Source organism: Dermacentor albipictus, chromosome 6, assembly GCF_038994185.2.
Source record: "Dermacentor albipictus isolate Rhodes 1998 colony chromosome 6, USDA_Dalb.pri_finalv2, whole genome shotgun sequence".
Lineage (NCBI taxonomy): Eukaryota > Metazoa > Arthropoda > Arachnida > Ixodida > Ixodidae > Dermacentor > Dermacentor albipictus.
The window spans coordinates 58,313,354-58,338,602 of NC_091826.1; the positions used below are offsets into that span (position 1 = coordinate 58,313,354).

The 25,249-nt window shown below is 42.9% G+C and overlaps 1 protein-coding gene across 2 annotated transcripts; it reads left to right on the top strand.

Moving 5' to 3' along the window:
- The first annotated feature begins 1,540 nt into the window (after nucleotides 1-1,540).
- On the top strand, nucleotides 1,541-24,423 carry LOC135896134 (lysosomal cobalamin transporter ABCD4-like). 2 transcript variants are annotated; one of them, XM_065424490.1, is made up of 3 exons: nucleotides 1,541-3,126; nucleotides 8,313-8,634; nucleotides 14,360-24,423. In XM_065424490.1, the coding sequence occupies exons 1-3, from the start codon at nucleotides 1,935-1,937 to the stop codon at nucleotides 14,742-14,744; spliced, it is 1,899 nt and encodes a 632-aa protein (XP_065280562.1). In that variant the 5' UTR covers nucleotides 1,541-1,934; the 3' UTR covers nucleotides 14,745-24,423. The 2 variants fall into 2 exon arrangements, with proteins under 2 accessions (XP_065280562.1, XP_065280563.1); XM_065424491.1 differs by having other exon boundaries at nucleotides 1,543-3,120.
- The last annotated feature ends 826 nt before the right edge of the window (nucleotides 24,424-25,249 follow it).

Sequence of the window (25,249 nt, forward strand, 5' to 3'; positions counted from 1 at the left end):
TAATACGCTTGATATGTAATAAGCCTTACGATTCCCCTACTCAGCCACTGTTCACAACACTTAATCCACTTAGAATTCAGAATCTCTTTCAGCACCGTTTGGCGCTGACGTATCGCGAGGAGCTCAAGCACGCAGAAATATAGCTCGCCTACAGAAACACGTTGCAGCCTATGACGCAAGGGCACCTGAAAAATGGAACATTCCGCACTCAAGAACGAATGACGGTCAGCAAATGCTCTGACATGCACTTGCGACTTTGCTAAACAACCTAGCCTAACAAAACATTGATGTTCTGTCCCTATTGAGCTTGCAAAACAACTTCCAGTCATACTAACTTCGTTATTGTTTATTGCTTTTGTTCATATGCTATGCTGTATATGACCTATTTCTTTTATTTTTCTGAGTACTGAACATAGCACTAGGTTCAGCACTGTACATATACTATGTACAGTACTGAACCTACACTCTAAGAACAGTTTACACCCTTTGGCTTGCCCCTTCTGCCACACAAAAATAATCGTCATCTGCCTTGATGCGTTTCCTTTCTTTATCGCTGCAAGCCCGGAACTTTCCAGTGACGAACGGCACGCGCGTTATCAGAAGAGGCACTCCAAAGGGTGTAAACTGTTCTATGCTGATAACGCGCGTGCCGTTCGTTACTGGAAAGTTCCGGGCTCGCAGCGATAAAGAAAGGAAACGCATCAAGGTAGATGACGATTATTTTTGTGTGGCAGAAGGGGCAAGCCAAAGGGTGTAAACTGTTCTTAGAGTGTAGGGCTATGTTCAGTTTTCGGGCTTTTTTTCCCCAAAACGTTGTTTGAAACTAATCGATCATGCTCATGTTTAAATTTAATATTATCTTTGTGCACACAGACTACCTGTTTTGTAATTATTAAAATGAATTCACTATTGTATATACATACGTACATTTTTCTAAGTTGACGCCTACCCTACTGTGTAATCATATGTGAGCATCCGCTGCCTCCTGTTGCCTTTCATGGGTTTTTGGGCTAGTCAAGTTGCCTGCGCGCAACTTTTCACCCAGAACCCCACCACAGAATTCGTTTTATGGGAAATAATATCATTCAATTACACCGCAGCGCGATGTTCATGCAAGAGTGAACAATCCATATACCTGGCGTTGTTATTTCACGTTCTTGCTGCGAGCTAGGATATGTGGATGATTCAGCGTATTTGCACTTCCCCTGTACCTAACAGTAACGAAAAGAAAATGTGTAAATCGGCCTGTTTTACTGGCCTGTTCTGTAGACCCAAGCAAGCCTTTTGCCACTTTCAAAACAACGCGCCTCCACTGTCGAAGCTACCATCATGCATTACTGCCGGCAGAACTTCTCTGATTATCTGCTCACTTTTGCCCGCGAAGTCGCTCTTTATTGTCATACAATATGAAGCAGTAAAAACAAAGTACATTCAAAGTAAATAATGAAGTCATTAAAACAATTTTTCTAACTTAGTTACAATTATGTTCGATAGATGACGCCACCTGTCTAGCATTTGGGCGGCTTTTGTCGTTTTGTTACTCCACCGATGTCGACATTCCTTCCGTCGTCATTTATCCATTGGTTTGTTTGTTATGTCAACCCATGTGCCTACCACAGTTGAAATGAGTCGCTCGACGATCTCCTATCAGCAGTCGTCTACGTTACTTTCTCTCTTTGCTTTGCTTTACGTATCACGTGCCTCCGCACCGCCCTGTTGCGGGCAGCTGAGTGTCGACGCTACGCGAGTTTCGCGGTCTTCGAGACGGTTCCTTTGATCCCCGTTATCACCGCGATAGACCGCTTCTCCTCATCGCGGAGTCGGTTTCGGATGGGCGCCAAGCTCGAGCGAAGGACTTGTCGACTTCGTTAACTGGAAAGGAGGGGCACACTTGAAGAAACTCGAACCCGCCGCCGAGGGGCAAAAGCAGGAAAATGTCCTCCGGTACCTATCAGCGCATCACGTCCATCAACGTGGGACCACCGCGGCACGTGGAACCGAGCGAGAGCTCTAGCTCGGACATGGAGCGTCTCGCCTTGGACTGCCTGTTCTTCCGGCGCTTCCGGAGACTCGCTGGCATCGTGCTTTCGAATGTCGCCGCCGTGCTTGTGATGGTCGTGCTACTCGTCTTGTCCGTCGCGTACGAAGTGATCGTCTATCAGGTGGGGCTCACGACAAGCCAGTTCTACGTCGTCCTCGGCAAGAAACACTGGTGGGGTTTCCTAAACCAAACGGCCTTCTGTCTCGGCCTCATCGCGCTTGTTGCGTGCATCAAGAGCGCCAAGCAGTACGTGTCGAGCACGGTCACCGTGCAGTGGCGGCAGCTTCTCACCAAGCGTCTCCAGGAGCTGTACTTCTCGCGCAAGGTCCACTACCGCGTCAACGTGGTCGAGACGGCAATCGACAACCCGGACCAGCGCATCACGCAAGATGTGGACCGACTCTGTCAAGTGCTCAGCGACATCGTTCCCACCCTGCTCATATCACCCTTCACGATAGCCTACTACAGTTACCAGTCTTTCAGCGTCGCGGGGTACATCGGCCCGCTGGCAGTTTTTGTCTACTTTATCATCAGCACGGTTGTGAGCAAGCTTCTCATCACTCGCGTTGTGCCCAGAGTGTACGAGCTGGAAAAGCAGGAAGGTCGCTTCCGGTACAAGCACACTCAAATAAGGGCAAACTCGGAGTCGGTTGCCTTCTTAGATGGCGAATTCGCGGAGCTGGACTCGACGGAGGAGCACCTGCTTGAACTTGTCAAGGCGCAGCAGTCAGTCTATAACCGCCAGTTCCCTCTCAACCTCGGTGTATACTTCACGGACTATGCAGGCAGCATCCTGAGTTTCCTCATCATAGCAGTGCCCCTCTTCAGTGGCGCGTACGATGACATCTCGACGGCCGACCTCAGTGGGATCATCAGCAAAAACACCTTCGTGTCCATGTACCTGATCAGTTGCTTCAGTAAGTTGGTAGACTTGTCCAGCGGGATTTCAACGGTGGCTGGCAACACGCACAGGATCTCTGTTCTGCTGGAGAGGATGGAAGCCATCAACGAGGAGGATGACCTTATGGAAAAGATTAAGCAGGCAAAGAAGCCGCACGGTGATGATGACACCGACACAGGTGATGGTATATATATATATCCTAATTGCCCTTTCTTCGTTTTCTATAAGTGTATCTTTTTCAGGATCACGAGTGCTTTGAAATGTGCCAATTTATGCGGCTTAGTATGTTCAGCCGTGTTATTATCCATGCCGCATTGCCGGGTCCATAAAACTGCACCGAAGCTTTAACGTTCCTTTGATCTAGTTGGCAACTACTATTCAGCAACACTTCCTAAAGACAATACATTGGGTTCAACACATGCATGCCATTTATTGCCATTCATAACACATTCTTAGTCGTTTTTCATCAAGAAAAGAAAAGACAGGAAAATATGCAAAGTGATCATTATACACACATACACAACCTTTATACGTCAGCATTTTGTAAAGATGCGATCCCTTTTATAATAGCTGCCAGTTGGGTGTGTTCGTCAACTTTCATGATCGAAAAGTGCTGTGAAAATGGAGACTTAGAAAGAACATAGGACAAAGAGCTACTAGCAACTGGATCCAGTTTCTAGTAGCTCTTTGTCCTATGTTCTTTCTAAGTCTCCATCTTCGCAGTGCTCTTCCATCGTGAACCATCATGAAATCCCCCTTGTGTAAATGATTGCAGGCTCCCGAGCACGTGGAAGCAGAGGAAATTACAACTCAAGATTGAAAACATGCAAAAGGACAATTGTTGCACAATTTATCGCTATACAAAGTGCAAGCTAGCCAAAACACGAGTAGTTCATCGAAGAGATTGCAATGAGGGATCAAAGGTGTTCGACTTGCCAACAAGGATATGGAGTATATGTTGAAGCTTGCCGCACTCTGAATCCTGAACTGTGAGAGTCAAGTCTCTCCACAACATATAGGGGTGATATATGTCTTTTCTTTTTTCATTACTGTTTTTTTTTCTTTTTTTTTCAGTCTGTTATTCTGCCAGTGGCCTAAAAACAGCACAGTTTTGTAATAGCATACTAAACGGCTAATGCCCTGTACCTCTCTATGCAACTTTCATCCCATCTGTATTGTGATTGTCAGGAACTGCCTAATTTGTCAAGAGAAGCCAACAAACACGACTCATGATATGACTATTAAAAATCGGGCCCCTCGGTTAACCACCTTTCTTCTCGTTTACTTATTTGTCAAGTGACTGCTAGTTGGAAATGCTTTTATGTGTCGGTTTACATAATGCCTACGCTGTCAAGTGCAGATATGCTTACATTTCAACATTGAAAACATGTACATTTACTTGCGCCAGTGGATAAGTGGCTATAATGTTCAGCTGCTGAGCACGGGGTCACAGTTTTAATACCCATCCACAATGGCAACGTGCTGAGCAGGATGAAATAATCAAATTCTTGTGTACTTAGATTTAAGCACACAATAAAAGGGCTATGAACCAACCTTCGGGCTTCGTGAAGAAACAGTCAGTGGGTTGCACACGCTACAGTGAACATCCCAGCCAAGTTTTGCAGTCGTACGCAGCATGTGGACCTCACAAGAGGAGCGCTAAGTCACCTTTCTCTCAAATCCTCTCTTTTCAACAAAAGCCCGCTCCTCACTTTTTTCTGGACACTTTGTTTTGTAATGTAGCGGATTCCTATACGTGGCTGCTGACACCAGGGCGTCTGGATCAATGCACTTCTTGCGCATTGATCCACACAGTACTGTTACTGTGTATATTTATTGACTTAGTTTAATAAACAGGCTGAAGTAAGCGAAAATCTGCTTGCAAATTTCAATAATAATTCCGCACTTCCAGAAAAAGCCGACTATCGTCAGCTCGCTCAGCCACGGCCGCCATCGTAGGAATTAAACTTTGGTCACCCTGCTTATCGGTGTCATAGCCATTGGCTTTCACTAATTTCGACTCATTTTGAACACTCAACTAGCCTCGAACCATGCAAAACTTAAGATCAGACCACATGCGTGCTTGCCAGCCTGCGCTCACTCCTGGCTGCTCCCAATTAGATGCCTCGGCAGACTTTGCTTCTCAATGAACTCTTAATTATGCTTTAAAAGTGCAAGTTGGGTGTAGCTACTGTACACATCGGCCAAGCTGGTGCAAGACAAAGCCGGTCCGCACCACGTAGCACAGCCAACCAGGAGCATATGAGCACGAGCAAGCATGCAGTCTACCCCTGTCGTGCACAAAGCAAACGCTGCAGCTGCATGTAGCTGCAGTCTTCTACATAGTCTAGATACCGCGGGTGTCACGTGCTGCCGTGACGAGTCCACTGGCTGAGTGCGCTGTGGCTTGCTGAGAACAACCGCGTATGATGTGTTATAGGTGCCAAAATTGGAAATAGTGGAATCTTCGTGAATATCCAAAATTTGAACTGTGGATGGTGACGTTCAGTAGGCAGAGCATTGTGGGTACACCCCGCTCTGCAATAGTCTTCGCAGCGCAGATCATTGAAGAAAGAGTGGAAGCACCGCGAACGGTATGTTTCATTGTCAACATTAACTCTGCTTCTGCTGAATGCTCTGAGGACTTTTTGAGGCAGAGTATGTCTGAAATCGTCTAATTTAACTTCAAGTGCATATCTCGACTTCGATAAAAAGTGGTTCAGGGCACTTTTAAAGAACACCAGGTCAAAATTCATCTAGAGCCCTCCACAACACCGGCTCTTGTAGCCCTATTGTTTCACTGTCAGGATGGTGACCCGTTCCGTGCTATGCTCTTATCCAGAATTTCATTAAAAAATGATGAGATTATTTTGAAGGACCCCAGTTGCCAATGTGTTTTACTTTCTCCGCAATAATAAACTTTCTGTTGCTCGTGCTTCCCTACAGATTGCTTGCTGCCATCTATTGGAAGCACAGGAAGAGCACTAAGACAAAACTAGCCCATTCAAGGCATTGCTAGAAAATTGAAAGCCCCTTTGACAAGCTGAGCTCATTCTAGGCCATATTTACCAGAAGCCTGTGGACAAATCGAGGTTCTCCAAGGCACAGAAGGGCTTAAACGTCATCAATTAACATCTGCATTAACTGCATGAAAAACAAAGAAAAAAGCATTTAAGGGCTATCTGGCTTTCAAACTAGCAGAAGACACCAGGAAATGTTCCACTTCCTGTGTGACCAGGAATTTGAACCTGCAGGTGCCTGTGCCTCAGTAATCATTGTCATACCACAGTTATTATTGTATTGTGCCACTGTTACTGTCACCGTGTTGTCATCATTATGCTGTTAGCTGTGTTAATGTCTGCCTTTTATGGTTCATGCCATGCCTGAACCAAAGTATCTCAAACTTGATGTTGCTGTTACCTAGCCATCAGTCAACATAATTGCTCATGAGTACACTGTTTCATATTCCTTCCACACTGACTTCACAGGCGTGAAATAGAGAGTTAGTTTACAAAGGGTGTGAGTGGACATAACAGAAGTGAGTGGCAGTTAATGTGGGTATGAACAAAAGTCAGTGACAGTGATTTTGAGTGGACGTGACTGTTAGTGAGTGTGAGGGATGTGGGTATTTGATTGAGTAATTGCCGGTGAGTGAGAGCGGATGCAAGTATGGGCATGTGTGGGGTCCAGTAAGTACAAATTGCAAGTGGCTATGAATGTGAATGAGGGTTGGTGAATTTGAGTGGGCGTGAGGAGGAACGTGAGTGAGTGCTGTCGAGTGTGAGTCGGTACCCAGCGTGCAAAAATGTGGGTGAGTCAGTGTGAGAGAGTATCAACCCGTTCTTCAGATCTACGTACCTAGTTTATAACTGCTGCTCTCAGTAAAACCATTGACACAGACACAATTTAGGCTAACACATAAAGGTAACCGCTGAGTTATTGATACCTGCAATGTATTGCGAGGTAGCGGGGGACAAGGTCATCCTTGGGGCACCTTCATACCCGGGATTGACAGACGTCGCACGACCAACTGGTATTGGCAACCAGAGATTGACTCACGGCAACTGATTTTCACGCTGCCAAGTGCAGCTTGCCTGCCAGCACACCGAAATGTCTACTTATCAGCTGCCTTTAGTCGGTATGCACATCTGCTCGCAAACCACTGTGACTTCAAATAATTGTCAGTGTATTCTGGTGTCCTGCTTGTGCACCGCTAATCGGTTCAGCAGATTTACAACTCCAGTCACGGGACTGGCAAATTGAACAGCCAGTGACCAAGCTAAAACGATCATCGACCAAGGGGACAATTTTTATTGAAGCAACCATTTGTGACCAACTTGGGTGGCCGATCGCCACAAGTCGGCAACACCTGATGGAAGCGTTGTTCCTTTTTAACCCATTAGACGAGATGCTAAACTGCACAAGACCACACAGTGGGAACAATGTCAGTGAAGCAAAGAGATGGACAGTTGGGCGAGTTCCTACAGTGACATATTGTTGGCTTGTAGCGCAAAGGGATACAGACGAAGACTATAAAAATACAGGATTTGTGCTCAACCTCTCTTCTTCTAGTCTTCGTCTGTGTCCCTACGTGCTACAAACCAAGAGTGCCAGTGAAATTGCAGTGCTGGCACTCGAAGTGTGTTTGGCGTTAAAAGCAGGGCATGTTCCTACATATGCTATTCTATCATTCTCACTGTCATTGCATGAACCCCAGCGTGGAATTTTCTTTGAGTGCAAAGTCCATCATCTCTGCGGTGATGCCTAAATAATGTGGGGAAGCCTGCTCACCAAATTTTGCATATTGCTTATTCAGTATGAGCTGTGTCACATTGAGCCTGCTCAAGAAAAGAAGCTCTAAGCAGGTTGGTCTTGCTTTCAGCAAGGCCAACCCATGTCATGCTGGAAGGTGCGTGTTACTGGCTCACATGCTGAATTCATTTTACAGTGTACTGGTTGCTGCTGTCTGTTATTTGGCTCTAAGGTCAGTGACAACCTAAGAATTCAGTACAGGTACCAGCTACAAATGTGCACTGCAGGTGTGCGAATGTAGAAAGAAGTTGATCTCCTCTGTGCCGTCACAGCAGTAAACAAACATTATTGTCCAGTTCATCTATTTAAATTCTCTTTGAATTGGACAGTGTATTTATAAATGTGTACCTAACAGTGTCACTGACTATAGTTGAATTTAGTCTGTTGATGCCACAAAAAGCATTTGTTGTTAGAAGATAATTGTGAACTTATACTGAAGCTCCTCCACTGTCTGTCTGCCATTAGAATTACAAGAACGAAAAGTCTAAAGGGCTGGAAGTGTAAAGGAACATTGCGTGCTTATTACTTCACATCGATCGTTTTTGTTGAATTTTTCAGAAGTGGTGCCACAGTTCATTCTCAAGAACATGTCCTATGGAAGTCCATACGACGACAACATCTTTGTCGAAGGGCTCACGCTTGAGCTGAGCCCCCCAAAAAGCGTCTTTGTCACCGGACCGAGCAACAGCGGCAAGACGTCCCTGCTGAGGATACTTAAGGGCCTGTGGTCACCATCATCTGGATCTGTCATCAGAGAGTTTGGCGGCTCTCTGTTCCTGCCCCAAGTGACATGGTTTGGGAGCGGCAGCCTCAGGTCCCAGCTCTACTACCCATACACCCCGCCAAGGACCACACCACAGGAAGAGGGAGAGATATGGAGGTGAGCAAAAGCACCCATTACCTGATATTTCAGAAAAAAATTGTAAAGAAACGGATGCAGTTAGAAAGGCCCAGTTTAGTTCTTTGGATATTCCAAAAAAATGTGCAAGTACTTGGTTGCTTTTCCACAGAACACCATGCAAGAAGTATCCACTTAACACAAACTGTGCGCTCGGTTACGCCTGTGCTTTCTCGTGCTCATTGATGCAGCAAAGTCAAATGTGCTAGCAAAAGCCACCAATCTTTGTGAAAAATAGCACAATTTGTTGCAGTAAATGGACTTCTAGCATGGGTTGAGGGGCATGTTTTATCGCGCGTACAATATTTTTCCACACACAGCAAACATGTATCCAAAACATGTTAGATGCAAGTTTCACTATATCAAACGATCCCATATAGTCTCAGAATAATGGCAACGCCCATCATTCATTACAACCAGGTTTTGCTGTATTGATGTGCCACGGTGTGTTTGCATGCTTCCCATGCTTTTGATGAAAAAATTGCAGTCACTGACCAAGTAAAGGTGAAAAACACGCAGAGACGTTTCGGGACCTATACAGGTTCCTTGGTCATACTAAAGACTAAAGTTTTTAGTGTGATCAAGGTACCTGAATGGGTTCAGAAATGTCTCTGCATGTTTTTCACCTTGATTTGGTTAGTGATTGCAACTTCTTCATCATCATGTTACCTGGCTAGATGAACTTTCGTCGAACTCTTACCTACATTCCCGTGCTCTCCTCATCACCTGAGTAACACCACACCTGGCGTGCACAGTATGCATCCCATTGTTGAATAAAGCAATACACACTAAATTGTAAGATACTAAGTACCTTACATCTTTATCTGGATCAAGCATCAAATTAGCAAAGTTTCATAGAATGTTTCAAAGCTGTAATTAGTGTATGGGGGTTGCTGTTGTAGAGAGCATTGGATTGCCTTTGACCTTCATGCATTTCTTTTTGTTGTATTTGTTGTTGTTATTGTTATTGCGTAGGTTGAGAACAGGAGCAGGCACATGCGCAAACCAGTGCAGGTTGTTATCTGACTACATTAACTAAGGACTGGCCACATTGAGACGAATGGGCGGAACAAAAGCAGACTGAAGATTTGTAATGCATGGTGAAAGGTCAGACAGCATGTGAGGCTAGATAGTGTGCTGGCTTTGAAATATGTGTGAAAAAGGTTCAGAGAAAGGCAGACCCTATGCTAAATTCCAACTTGACTTCATGTGACACATACTGAAGGTAAAATTTCTGTGCATATCTGCAAACCTTGAGTAAGTCCACAAACAAAATGGCAACCATCACTAGGTTTAATGTTAGTTTTGTATCAATGAAAACTTCCTAGGCAGCATTTTAAACCATGTTGTCTAATTAATATTCATTCTACAAATAAAGGGATTTGTCTTTCGAAACGTAAGCATGTCAGGTATCTAAACACTGACAAGTCAAGGACCAGAAGTTCCTGTACCGAAAGTTTACTTTCAAAATGCCACTTGTGACTTGTCTACTGTGACCTCATATACAATTTTTCACAGTCATTTCTGTCTTGAAATTATTGCTGCTGACGCGGGCGTTGTTTGAGACACTGTAATAGAAAGCCGTTTCCCCCTCCACATTAGTAATACCTTATCACATTCTAAAAAACATGATGTAAGCATCGTTCTCGACTTGTCTATTCAGGTAATCTTGTAGAACAGGGATGCAGGTGACAGGTAACAAATGTCTAATGACCACTGCTATGCTAAATACAGTCACACCGCTTGATAATGAAGTCGCACTCAACATGAAAGTACTGATGACTACTGCTATGCTGAATGCAGTCACACCGCTTGATAATGAAGTCGCACTCAACATGAAAGTACCTTTGGTTCATCCGAGATAGCATATATTCATTGCACATGGTTATGGCAAGGGCAACTTTAGACTGACATTTAGTGTGGCTCATGAAAGGGTGGGCCAATCTTTGTCATACAACTTCCAGTAAACTAAAGGCCCAGATCTTTCTTCAACAACATACATCTGATATCGAAGAGCTTCCTTGCCAGCAGGGTACTGTCATGGTAGAATCACTGGTAAAAGTCTGAAAGCCATTGCGCTCATACATGTCGAATACTACCAGCAATTCCACCTTCCCTCTTTGGTTTCACAATCAGAGTGTGACACCAGAATGACTCGCTGGTGTATTGCGAGTCATGAGGAAGGTTTCATTGGTCGACATGGCCGCACTTACCTGAAACAATTGTGCTGTACTTTTTGAAGACGAATTTGCAGCACTTCTCCTCACCTTCATTTCAATCATGCAGTCAGCGTCCATGCCAAAGGTTGTCGCAGATGTGCCATTTCATCGACTTAGCAGCACTTGCCGGTGTGTGACAAGGAGACTGTACATGTCATGTAAAAGAGTAAACCCAGCTTATAGTTTCTTTACTATTGAGAGTAATATGTTCTCATTTCATTGGGAAGCCCAGCTTGATGAGCAGGTTGTGCAAAGAATTTGGTGTTCTGAAGAACACTTTCAGCTTCTCGCAGCACTTCTCGCAGCTTCTCGCACTGGAGTTTTTTTTTAACAAATTCACATAGTTAATTTTCTTTCTTCTGATTGTATCACATCAATCCAAAAATGCAGGACCCATTCACAGTGTTGCTGGTTAGCCTAAGCAGCATTTTCTTAGTTTTGGGACAGTGAGCTCTTGGGCCAGATCACTGAGGCAGCAAGCTTCCTATGCTTTATGTACTGTCTGCTCCGCAAGACGCGAACTTGCAAGATGCACACTTCTTCCATTAAAGAGGTGGATTGAAGCTAAAGAGTACTCTTCGCATGTTCATTCAGTAGGAATTCTGGGCACACCACGAATTTGGCTGTAGTACTTGTTTTCAGACGTCCATGTGGAAATATGCACTGTAATTATTGTTTTATCATAGGGCATTATTCCCATGCTGTGGAATATAATTGTATTGAGTACCAGTGCATTTAGTGGCAGATTTTTAGGATCAGAAAGGATAAATGAATCTAGTGCCAGTCTCAGAATTTCTGCCAAGTAGACATACCTCGAGCATTGGGCAACTTCGATTGCACAGCCTCAACATAATATTTAAAATTTTATTACTAAGTTTGCAATAAGAAATAGCCAATATATGTTTATCACGCCTTCCAATGGCCACTGCCTCATGTGTTTTCTTCCAGAAAAATGAAAAAGATCCTCTCTATCTATAATGCATTGTTGTGAAGAATTACTTGGTACATCTAGCAGTAGTCTTCGAGTTGTTCTTGGATTTGGGCTACAGCGAAGGCAGGGATGTAGGCAAGGACAACGATTAGAATGATTCAAGCGCTTTATTGGAAAAACTTGAGCTTGAAAAGGAAAACAACACCCAAGTCCAAACGATAGCGGCAAGTGTGGTTGGTTGGCAGTAATGGAATCGAATCACACTGTTGAAGCCAATCCACGATTTGAACATGCATCGTTATATATATTCCAAAGTGAACAATATTTCAGTAGATTTTAGTATTTATTATGCTGTTCACATTGGACATGTAATCTGATTAGACAGATTTCGATTGCCGTCAAAGAAGTGACACTGTCCACAAAGTTTTTGACATAGCAAAGTTTTCTTATGAAAGTGTGATAGCATGAAATCAGTGACGAATCATTGATGTCAGTGGTGACAGTGTGAACCCATAGCTCTCGACAGGTCTCCAAAGAGAACAGACAGAACACCTGAGTGATGTCGCAGACTTGTTTTTATTCTGCTGAATGCTAGCCGGCGCTGCGAGCGTCTGCTATTTTATTCATGCGACACCAATGCTGCTGTGCCGCTACACAATAATCAAGAACTAAAGCAACACATCCATGTTTAGTATCACAAGCAACTCCCTTCATAAATTTACACATATGTGCAAACTCTCCATCAGCTGCCTTCACTCGTCATCTTTTTAAAGCAAAGCTCTCTTTCCCAACCTTCATGGGGATCAGCGTGTTACATCAGTTTTCAGTCTCTTGACTGAGAGGCTCGTGAGTGGCATTCGAGGACCGATAATGTAGTGCCACCGAGTGAACCTCTGTTCTTAATGAAACAATACATGACAGTGTAAAACCTGCACATGGACGGTCGCCGACTGATTTTTCTGACTCCGGAAATTCGGACATGCTCGATTATTTGGTCTGCTTCGCGGCACCGCCATTCTCTCCGTAGACCATAATGTATAACAACTGCCGAAAGTTTGGACACCTTGCAACCTCTCGTCGGATTTTTCGGACACTCCTTGAGCCAACTCGATCGAGAGCACCATGCACCGACTCTGACCGGTGCATGGTCCGATTTGCTGAACGACATTTTTGTTTTGAACGGAGCCTCCTTGCTGCCCCACGAAGTAGCGCTACTACAAATCCCCGCTCATCATCATCGTTTCTGCCTGGTTCGATAGAGTGGCTACAGCAGTTCCGGTCTCAGCTTAGTAAGCCATGTCATGACAATCCAGTAGCTGATTTGTTTCTTTCTTCGTGCACGATGCTGTGAGTAGGCCACGTTTTTCGTTTGTGTGACTGGTGTCGGCGTGACGCCGTGGTGGTGTTTGCTTTGTGCGCTGTCTCGAGGTAGCGGTGATCCGACGCGCCATACGGAAACATAGTGTCAAGTGCCTAATCGTGCAAGCTGCGCTGGGGAATGCCGGCAAGTGGGTGCCAGGAGGCCTAGGACTTGTCACCTTCCGATGCGCTCCCTACTGACGCCGAAAATGTTCTGCCGAGACCTGCGCAGTGGTTGCATTGCGATTCTGGACACTGTCACTGCTGACACTGCTGTACTGACATGCGCAGAACTCGACGATGGCGAGGTCATTTGTCAGGTTTCTGCTGCACCGCCGGACGATGACTCCGAGTCGGAAGATGACGCACCATGTGCTACGCTGCCGTCGCATGCGGAGCATGTACGAGCAGGGACTGTGCCTTCAGCCGCCCATAGTGACCGTGCAACCCTCCAAGATTCAGGCTTATCTGATTGCATGTAAACGGAACAGCGTGCAACGGTGCATTCAGGATTTCTTCAAGCTTACTGCCGAGCCTGAAGAAGTGCATAGAAATAAAGGATTTCTTTTTTTTTTCTTAATCTGCTTTTTCGGACACCTGTTTATTCGGACATTTCCACAGTCCCCGTGAGATCCGAATAAACTGTCGGCAACTGTATCTCTAAAGCACACAGATGTCTCAATGGAATAGAGTGTGTACACCCATCATTTTCATTATGTTTTTATATTTGTGGGACCTTTTTCTGAAGCCATTGGGTATGTACTGTTGTATATGTGTTCATTCTCGGCTTATCCTCCATCATTCTCGGCATATCCTCCAGGGTGATCATGTGCCATTGTGATTGATGGGGTATAGAAGCCCTCAATGTATTTGGATGCAGCCTAGTTATCTGTGCGTGTACCTCTTATCACCATTCTTTTCTCAGCAAGCATCACACGCCGCTTTTGTCCTGATGACGTCACCATGTCAATGTCTTGCACTGTACATCCACCTGACTTTGTGCTTGCAATTCAGCACAAGTGGTGAACGGTCTAGTGTGTAAACATAAAACATTGTGTGGCATTACACGTTGCATAGGACAAAAATGAAGACAGTTGTATGTATCGCATTACCCATTAATTGTTTCAATAAAGCCTCACTTTATGTGGATTCCAACATCTGCATTGAATCTTCGTAATTTCTTTCATTTTTTTTCTAGACTCATCGAGCTGGCTGATCTGGGACACCTTCTCAAGCGATCTGGTGGACTTGATTCTTCCCTGCTGCCCATGTGGTACGAATCGCTGTCCCCAGGCGAACGACAGCGGCTAAGCTTCCTGCGCGTCTTGTGCCAGAGGCCCAAGATGGCACTCCTTGACGAAGCCACCAGTGCGCTCGACGAGGACACTCAGGTGAAGCTCTACCGCGAGTGTCGCAAGCTGGGCATCGCTACTGTGACAATCGGTCACCACGCCTGCCTCGAGCCTCTGCATGACACCACCTTGGAACTTCACGGGGCTGCAAAGGGCGGAACTTGGACGTTGAAAGAATCAGACCAAGCCAATCGTGGCGACTCTGCTGCTGTTGATAACTCACACTCTTGATGGAATGTCTTGAGGACTTGTATAATTGCGCAGGTGTTGCTCAAGCTGTAACTGCTGCAGTGATTTGTATAAGGATTCCAATGGGTGTCTTGCTATGAGCAGTCTCACTCGCCATTCAAGTGACTCTACTGGAAACTATCAAGTCAGTCTGGAATAGTAAGATGTGCGTCTGAAACACCGAGCAGGTGACCTTTATTGAGAGCAGAGGATTAGTGCAAGGATGGATGCCGTGTAGTGGATGGACAAGTACTATACACACTGTCACATTGGAGCCCTCATAAAACATTCCTTTTACAAGAGAGACAGGACCTTGGCTTAGTGTGGCCATCTGTTAGTCGTTAGAAAGATAGAGATTTCCAAAACAAATTTTGATTTTATCAGAAAGCACGATAAGAATATGAGGTTAAGAAACTTGTGTGCGTAGTGCAGGTTTAGGCTGGCACAGCACGAATGTAAATGAAGAAATCTGAAAGTGCCCCATTTCCTGTACTGGAATTACTTGGCCTAATAACAGCAGAACGACAAAGTTCACTCTGTTTCAGCCTAGCATCTATTCGGGGCTTCTTTCACAGAACTGCCTGAACTTGTGAAAGGACCTTCAAATCTCCCATTTCCGAGAAATTGAATCACCACCATCACAGTTTTTGTGAAAGGAAAATGATGAGATATATTCCACTTACTCTATTTTTTTTTCTGATAAGCCGTCCTTTTCACTTAAATGCTTCAAAAGCTCCAAAAGGTTAATGTGCTGGCACAACCTGATATAGTTCATTTCTCTAGTGCCCCTTGAAGTGAAAAACTAGTGAAGATGGGTAGAGGTTTCTGGCTTCTTTGAGTGTTCCACTCAAATCAAATATGAGCAAGCAAATTAAAAACACCTGTGCTGGAATATGGGGCCTTTAACAAAATTTTCGAAGCTGCTTCCCAAGTGATGACATCTCGGGCCATGTTTCAGTACTCCTATGGGCACACCAGGCACTCCAAAGCTCCAGATGCTCAAGTACTCTCATTTTTTCATTATTGGAAGCTTTGGGTTAATGAAAATTCCACAGAGGCACCAGTATATTATGGCCCGTAGACAAGGTCTAATCACATGCGCAGTGGCTTCAAAACTTCTGATGAAGACTGTATAGATGTCACTACTGTGGCAAGCTTTTGTTCTAAGGTGTTCGGGGAACTGCTTTCTAACCCTTTAACCCACAAATTATTTTAATTAAAAAGTATACAAAATTTACCACTAATTTTTATTTCTCAGTTTATTGTGGATTACATTTGGATTTTAAAAAATATATGTGCAGTTTGCCTCTTTAATGACCTGAAATATTAGTGAAAGGCATCTGACCTGAAACAAAGACTTCTCTCAGCATACGTGTAATGTTTGAATGCCACTATCTGAACAGACGGTAATAAAAGAAATCGAAACCTTTGAAGAATATATAAGTGCTGAAACTCGAAGTGCATGATGTGAACTGAGTAGGTGAGCAAGGATTGCATCCGGCGAGCAAAATAGAAGAAGCTGCAGCCTGGACAAGTACAGCTTGGGCTTCGTAGTTAAAGGTTTATTTGGCAAGAAACTTAACACTCTGATAGACAGCCTAGCCTAACAGCCACAAGAACATCACCAAAAGCTCCTGCTCTATTCAAGAGGAGATGTGGCAATGAAAACATTTTCTTTAATTGTGGGAATAAATCGATGAAATTTGGCATGCAGGTGTAATTTGTTATGCTTGTATCATAACTGAAATCAGTTTTGTGCTATCTGTTATAGTTTTCGAGTTACAACACTTGACAGCCTCTAATGATCGTCCCCAAATTAGTTGCTTAACTACACATATGTTCGCCAAGATTTTCATATCAGCACGTTCACAAAAGTCCATTCTGTGCAATAAGGCTATTGGTTTATTATTTAAATGCCAAAATAAGCATAAATAATTTTTTGAACTTCCCTATGCATATTGTCTTAGTAATGACTTTTGCACAAAAAACACTATAATTTTTTTTTCTGAGGTGCAGATAAAAATGGACAGCTTTATTGCACTCATCAATGTTTCAGGATCTAAGTGCAAAAAACAGAATGAATTTTAAATGACACTGGGATGGCTGAAAACAACTGCATAAAAAATGAAAGCTGAGAAAACAGGGCGCAAAGTTTCATTTGTTGTAAACATTTAAGTATTTACTTTGAGCACCTCAAACCCGCCTGGGTCCTTTGCCTCCGAGGACACATTTTCTTTACATTTTGATGTAGTTTTTCGCTTCATTGCAGCAGTTTCGTGCACCTTAGTTGTCTTTTTGATGTGTCCTGCAGAGGTAGATGACAGCGCATTCAGAACGTCTGCTTTTGTATCCTCTCGTTACGCAGTCTGTTCATTAGTGAAAGTTGGAGCTGAAATCTGCAGCGGAATGTACGACTCGAAAACTTGTGCTCTCGCCGACGTCACGTTGCTGTCATGACCACACGCGGACACGCCGTCACCACAGCCCACGGTCACGTTGTCACTATAGCCCATGGGTGCATCGTCAGCACTGCATGCAGACGCGTTTTCCTGGTCACCCATTTGTGCTGGTCGTGCCTCGTCGACAAGATCGGCAGCATCCGCTTCTACGATTAGTTTTTTTTCCCTCCGTTCCACGCCTTTCGTGGTCTTCCGTATGCGTGGGCCATTCAGAACTTGCTTCCTTTGGGACTCACGTGAATTCAGCTGCCATGATCGTGAATCACATTGATTGGGACGCGTAGCTCGCTGCTGCGCAAATGCGCGTGAGAGAGGTTCATCAGCAATTCAAATCTACAACAGCCAATAGGAGCATGTACGGTGACTACAGTGACTAACAGTGTCCAAGTGACTACAGTGCCCAATCGCAATGCCGAATTTGCCTTTCTTTTGCTTGTGTTTGCTGGTTTATTTTTCGGTGGAGGAATAAGTTGCTGTGGCAATCTTGAGCTCTGGTCTCTCCTCTTTATGATGATGCCAAGGGGGGGGCACTGTGTCAACGGATAGCCGAGTGATCCGTGGTGCGACGGCGCCTTCTGAAGCTTTATTTTATTCGCAATATTTGATAACAGCACTCTAGAAAAGTGCTGTTCTCTCAATTTCTAAGGTGTATTTTGTTATAATATTTCACCACAAGGTAAATGAAGGTCCGAGGATTGCGAAAAAATAAATTGGAAAAATGAAAATTTTGACAATTTGACCACTTCAATTGCCACATCGCCCTGTTCACCAGGAAGGGTTGCTCTGTTCTCCAAGCCATTGTTCTCTTTCCCATACGTGCACTGCTGATTAAGGCAAGCAATCAGCAGATCAAGCTCAGATCCTTGCACTCCTGACTATGGGCTACTATTGAATGCAGCTTACTTCAATGCAGGGTTTTGTGATAGGTAGCACTTCGTTGGCTTGTTTCTGCAAATTGTGCTCTTGTGATTTTTTGACATGGATTCTACTTGTTGTACTTGAGGTGTAGCCCAGTTAGTGAATTGTACCAATCTCTTTGTAATCCTTTTTTTTTGTTTAACATCCAGCAGTTGCCGCGGGAACTTGATCTCTTGAAACTTGTGCATACCACATAGTCACCATTTCTCTCTCCGATCATTTCGTATGCTGCCGACTATAATTTGTACTCGTCTCATAGGTGTGCGTCAGACTGTTTGCACCATACATCATTAAAGGTGTCAAGTTTTCCTGTTGGGAGTGTTACCAATGCCAAAGAAGTCTCGTGGCCTGTGATAAAGTGGAGGCTCGATTAATGCACGGCCTGCTCGCAGTTAAATTTGGCAGTCAAGAACAATGAGTTCATTTCGCATTACTGGGTTGTTTTTAAACAGACAATGAGAGAAACGTTAAGCTAGATTAGCAGATTTCTGGACTACAAAACAGGGCAGTCTTGCCACAAGTAAGTCAGATGCTTGGTAAGCAAAGAAACATGTAGAAATGCAACATGGTTGGTGACACCGCCTTGAAGTCCTCACGACAGCTGTGTCGTTGCTGATTTGGACAGCATCTAGGCAGGGCTATAAGAGCCCATGGGTTAGAAAATATCCCAAGACAAGGTGACAACGTATGTGAAAGTTAATATCATAATGTGATCAAATCAGATGAAAAAGTGAAACCTGGGACGTTTTGCAGACGTTGACGCTGTGGTTAGAGTTCGGAATTAATTGTCACCTTTATTTTCTCTTCCAGTAATCATTATTTTTGTGTTAGAAACGGGAACAGAAGTTTAAAAAGCTGTTGCCACTCTGAATTGTTGTAGTCTTTCTCTCAGTGGCCCATTAGAGTGGCGCAGCTTAGGCAAAAGGAAATGCATATTAGAAATCTTGAATTCATTGCTACGTTTACTTAATTCTAAGCAAATATCTGAAAATCAGGAGGTCCGAATATACGAATGAAGGTATCTCCAATGTAAGCCAATTGGAATATGAACTAAGCTGAAGCATTGTAGCTCCTTGCCTAAACCACGCTAGTCCATCTTTTAAGTGATTGTGTATGACGCTCAAAAGGTTACTCTTGTGATGTGAGGTCGCTTGCCATCATTATTACCATTAAGTCATTGTCATTCTGTTGCTTGTTGTGCTTTCCTCCGTTTTGTCTGTGCCTTTTGAAGCTCATAACTTTTTATAAGTTTGTGAGGTCAGCTTAAGGCATGTTGGTATGTGCCTGCCGTACAGTTCATTGCCATTTTTCAGCCAATGCCTGGTTATTATGATGGCATCAAACAAGTTTAGCAGGTGCATACATTTAGTCAGTGTTTTAGTGTGGTTAGGTAGCTGTGACCCTTGAACAGATTCTGAAAGGCAGCTTGAGTGCTTACACCTTACTTTGTAGAACTTTCAAACCTCATCATCAATTCTAAGCCAACCTGCCAAGCTTGTGGGCTTAACATTTCTCAGAAAAGTTTAGTAGCTTAGGTTTGAGTAAGCACGGTATTGTTTACAGTATTGATTAATGTAACATATAAAGCAGTCCACTTTACTTTGGCGGCTACCATTGGTAACATTTTAATATCCGAGCCGCAAGAATGCTTACCAAAGTCACGTGAAGCATTTTTAGCATTCACCAGGTATCTGCATAACACATGCATGGTACGGCAGCATTATTCATACTTAGTTTTCTCATATTTCATTTGCATAGCACATTGACCTCTATGTTCCCATTTACATTTAGTCAAGGTATGCTTGCCCACTTTGAAGTTTTTCGAGAGAGTATATATGTACTGCAAGCAGAAATCTTTCTTTTGTTTGACGTGAATATTTCAGCACTTTTTGCATTCCGTACTATTGTGTGTAACATGTTCACTTGTATGTGTTAGCAACTGCCTTTTCTGTTTTGTGTACAAAGCCAAGTGTACATTCACTAACTATTCACTAACTATGGCCAATGAGTATCGTTTCTGTTTAATCTAAAATAGTGCACTTCTAGCCACAGAAATATCCCTCCCCAGTCAGAAAAGTTCAGCAGTCCATTTTGTTTAATTCTAAAGAAAATGTAACTGATCCTATTTGGTCAGAATTGTTTCCAATCTGTTGGAATTGTGTTTTGAGATGGATTATTTGGGCCCATCAAACTCGTGAGACTGTATTTAGCGTTCTTTCTCTGTGCACTTAATCTTGTATTAATAACAACCATATAAAGCCGACAACGATGATCCCAGGATTAGCACTAACAATGTCATAAGTTTATGTGATAGAAAAACTTTCACGTTTCAAATTGAGCTATTTCAATAAGTGAAGATTTTTGGGTAATGTCACTGCCTACATTCAATTTCTTAGAACTTATATGTAAGCACTTCAAAACTGCAGAGGACCAAGTATGCAGTATGATGCTTTATGCATGCTCCAAGCATTTTTGCACTGTTGTGCGACTCTGCACCTACTGATTTCTTGAAAAGCACTCGTAGAATGTTAACCTTTTAGCCAGCCCATTATACTTGGCAATGTATTGCCGAAACCTCCTTAAAATTATTGATCTTTGAGCCAGGACAAGCTTACCTTGTTCATCTGATGAATTGGTGAGCGCAAACAAGCTAGCCGTGTCCAGTTATCAAAGTGTTAATTCAAGGACATCCTGCATTTACTATTGAAGCTCTCTCTTTCTATAAGGTATGCCACTTGATTGTATAAACTTCTTAGTCTTTTACTCGTGCACATGGTCTACAGGTTGTTCTCCGGTCTGACCAGTAGGCCAGCTTAGCACAGTTCTGTAAACCTATGTTTATTGTTCCCTAAACATCATTTAAAAGATAGTAATAGAGATCTTTACAAGGCATACTTGTTGTACAGACATTCTGTTCTTTATTGCATTCCACTTACTAGATTTATTTCAGCACCTGCCTGATGATTTTATTCTGTATGTGTTATTGTCAGTTTTAAAAGACATCAATGAACATGGCTGTGGTGCATGGTAACCCTTAGATATACAGGACTTCCCATAAGGCAAACATAAACAGGCCTTGGAAATTTGTTCGTCTTGTCAGAAATTCCACTTTAAAAAGCACATTTGATTTATCAGAAACTAAATGAAGCTCCTTAAACTGTAAGGCTTTAGCAGAACGTTTTTTTAAAGAACAGCAAAAGTAATATTTAGCTGTGTGTATCTGCAGATTAGACTTCTATAATATAAAGACAGCCACTATTGCATGCAAGCAGGCTTGGTGAGGCAGAAAAGGCACAAAAATAAAAAACCAGGTGGGCGTCATTTCCCTGAAGTTCATGCATCTCTTCGCTGTGGTGTCATGGATTTTGACATTGTCCACACGAATACCGTATGCACTCGTGTAATGGTCACACCCATGTAAAAACCGCGCCCAGAACATCATAAAAAAAATTTCTCAAAATGTATATTTAAAAATTACCCTTGCATAAGCCATACCTTTGGTTTTTGAGAATGTCGGCAGGGTTATCTGTTGTGTGGCACGAGAATTACGATGCTTTTTTTTTTCAATCGGTGGCAAAGCGAGGCAGCTATGCTGAGTTTTCAGCGCCTCCAGATAGCAACAGCACAGCCTTCGAGATTAGTAGTTGCGTCTGAGACACTGCCATTGCTGGTCTGTGGGGCATCACCAATTTATTCCATCCGGCAGGTGACGTGCTATGGGAATAGCCAAGAATAGCCAAAGCCAGTACAATCAAGTTACTGTAGTTCAGTAAAGACAGGTACCTCTGAAAATATTAGCAAAAAGAATGTTGTGTATTTTTCTCAGTGTAATAGCCGCACCCCTAACTTCACCCCAAATCTTGGGGGAGAAAGACCTACGGCCATTACACAAGTATACATGGTACAACTGGTTGTCAGCAAAGGGCTACATTGTATTCTAAATTAATGAAAACTCAGACTAGCAAGTTTCGATAACTTGTGTCACAACAGTCCAAATATGAAAAACAACGCGCCTTGAAATTCATGACATCACACTGCCTTCCCAGTGCCGAGTTTTGAAATAATGTTTTACCAATGTAAATTGATTAAGCATTGGTCTTTGTGCAATAAAGTGAGTCTTCTGCATTACTGTTCCACGTAGCACTCCTAGACAGGGACAGGAATATAAAATATTAAAATTAACTTTTAAATGTAGGAAGTCCCAGCAGGTGAGGGAGTGTGTGCTATGTAAGAAATCAACCATAGCCATGTCATGATTCACCTTTGCATTTCTCTTGGGGGAAAATGAACTTAAGTTCTGTCATCTCAAATAACAGTTTGCTTGAATGCACACATACGCTTTGTAAAACTGTGAATTCTATGGGCAGTGACTTCATGGACAACCTATCCTAGCACTTGAAGCTGAACCATAGAATGTCCCTGGTTGGTGCTACCCAATCTGTCAGCAACGTGGGATTCCATCGTCTTTACAACGAACACAGTTTTATGAATGTGTGCATTCGCTGGTGTCCCTTGCAATTTAAGGATGCGGAGAACAGTCTTTCTAGTCAACAAAATTGTTGTGTTAGTCTTATTGGTGCTTCAGCTTTCATTTTGCGTGAAACAAGTACGAAAGACAGGACCAATACAATTAGCTTTGGTGTGCATTGTCCTGGGGCTCTATTCGGGGTTGATCACTTTCAGTGAGTGCTGGTTGGCTAAGCCAATGAAAGGAAAAATGACCATCACTCCAGTGAGGTGCTGTGCGAAATGCCACGTATCACCACAAATGATTGATCTTGAATACAGCCCTGGCCTTGTCTCCAATGTGTACATCATGCCAAATCAAGAACAGTTCCTCAAGATCAAATGCTATCACAAAGTACCAAATTCTAGTATAGAGAGGCATTGTACTTTGTTTTTTGTACATTGTATTTAAAACCACACACGCTTCAGAACAAATGTTTGGGCTAGACCAGGTGGCTGTCTGCAAAGCAAAAATCCAATGCAGTCATTCATTCTATGATATCAATAGAATGCTGCAATGTTAGTGGTTGTGAAAGACAACACTGTAGCGAACAGTTGCTTTTTGTTGTTTCTATGCTTTAAAAGCTAATGCAAGTCACCTTGTAATTCTGTCTTACCAGTGTTTTACATTCCATTTACGTGTCACGGATTTCGGTCTAAATTTTTTCTGTGCCAGATTCCAAGAACAAAACTGTCTGGCATAAACTGCTGCGAAAACCTTCATACAGCCCATGTGATGCACTGTCTGTCGTTTCTGATTTAGTTGGCAGGAACCTGCTTTAATTGTTTGGCATTGCCTTTTGTTTGAGATAGGTTTACTGTAGCCTGCCACCAGCAGAAAAACATAACACAACCTGAAAGAAAGGGAACACCTCTTATGCATCATTATTACGGTGTGTAATTTGTATTGCTATATAGGTGGTCGGTGAACATGATATTGTCTCAAAATTCAGCAGCAAAATCATGGTTGTATGTCACAAACAGAGAAACTTGAGATGCAAATATTTAAATTAGCCTTGACTTGTGCATGTATAGCTTGTGTTTCAATTTGTGCAGATGGTGCAAGTCAATAATGAACAGAGTAAAACGTTATTGTACCCTGTATATCGAATGTACCAGGCTGAAAGAACTTAATGTAAACCTAAAATTACAGAGTTTCTTTAGATTGTTTTAATGGTGGACATTCCTGCTGCTTGAAGTAGACGGCCACTCTACTGTCTAATGTATTGTGGCCCTTGTCATTGTAGCGCACTGACTTGCTTCACAGTCTATTAGCTATGTAGAAAGTATATTTTACAAGGTGCCACGAGTGCTGTACTATAAACATGTGCTATTTTATGTATGGCATGCACTGTACTTTATTTGCTGCTTGTTTTTTATCGCATGGACATTGTGGTGATGTTCTACGTCTAGTCTGTGCATTGCATGACATTCAGTCATTTCTTTAACTCTCCGGTACTAGTTATTACCAGAGTTTCTTTAACTCTCCAGTACTAGTTATTACCGGTACTCTCCGGTACTAGTACATATGTTATTGTGTCATTTAGCTACTGGTTTGTCAGGGTTTTACCTATGCTGCTGTTGTTTAGTATCTGCCATCTGCTGTGAAAATGCCTGTTCATTTGCATGTAACAATATTTGCGAATGGCAGTCCTAAGTCACCTGGGAAACACCTGGTGTGCCCACGAGACATGTTAAGTGAGATGCAGCAAACTGTATACAAAATAGAGGGAACAATCATATATTTGCACTGCCTTCGTCTTTGGAATTTTGAAATATAGGTGTTTTTCATTTCTTGCCTTGAGCTGTTTGTTACAACACAAGCTCTCAGGTGGGCATTAAGTTGCTTTATTACAGGATATACATGTATTTAGTAAACACAACTGCAGGCATCTGCTAGCAAAAAATAGAGTAATAAGAATAAATAAATATCATGCATGAACCATTGCCAATGATAGTAAATGTAAGGAAATAGCTGAAAATTTTAAACAGCTATATTGCTTTGTTGAAGGAATGCCGCTCTCGAAGGCATATACTTATTGGAGTGAGGATACTTAGGTAGCATTTGTTGTTTCATTGCCTGATTTATTATAGAAAAGAGCCAATCACTAGCACATCTTTGGCAGTAATGTATATGTGACTACATAGCAGTGTGTTTGACATAACTATCTTTGGTACACCCAAATGTAACTAAAACCAAAATTTAAAAATATAATGGTACACCTTTGGTAAACTAGATCGACGATATGTTGTTTGCAGTCGGTCTAAGTTGCTGAGACTAATTTTTTGAAGTGTGATTTGAAGTAATGGGCGACTTCAATGCAAATGTGGGGAAAAACCAGGCTGGTGAACAAGCAATTGGCAACTAAAGCATTGATTCTAGGAACACTAGAGGAGAGATGTTGGTAGGATCCGTAGAAAGGAATAAGCTGTGAATAATGGAACACCCTCTTCTGGAAGTGTAGGAACAAAAAGTGACCTGGAAAAGCCTTAATGGTGAAACAAGAAATAGAATTTGATTTCACACTTTGTGCCAATCCCAGCATAGGGCACGATGTAGAATTGTTAAGTAGGGTAAAGTGCAGTGATTATAGGTTAGTGAGGTCTAGGATTCACCTCAATTTG

Coding starts and splice junctions, on each gene's coding strand:
- LOC135896134 (XM_065424490.1), top strand. CDS start 1,935: ATGTCCTCCGGTACCTATCAGCGCATCACGTCCATCAACGTGGGACCA. Junction 3,127..8,312: donor TGACACCGACACAGGTGATG/GTATATATATAT, acceptor TGAATTTTTCAG/AAGTGGTGCCACAGTTCATT. Junction 8,635..14,359: donor GAAGAGGGAGAGATATGGAG/GTGAGCAAAAGC, acceptor TTTTTTTTCTAG/ACTCATCGAGCTGGCTGATC.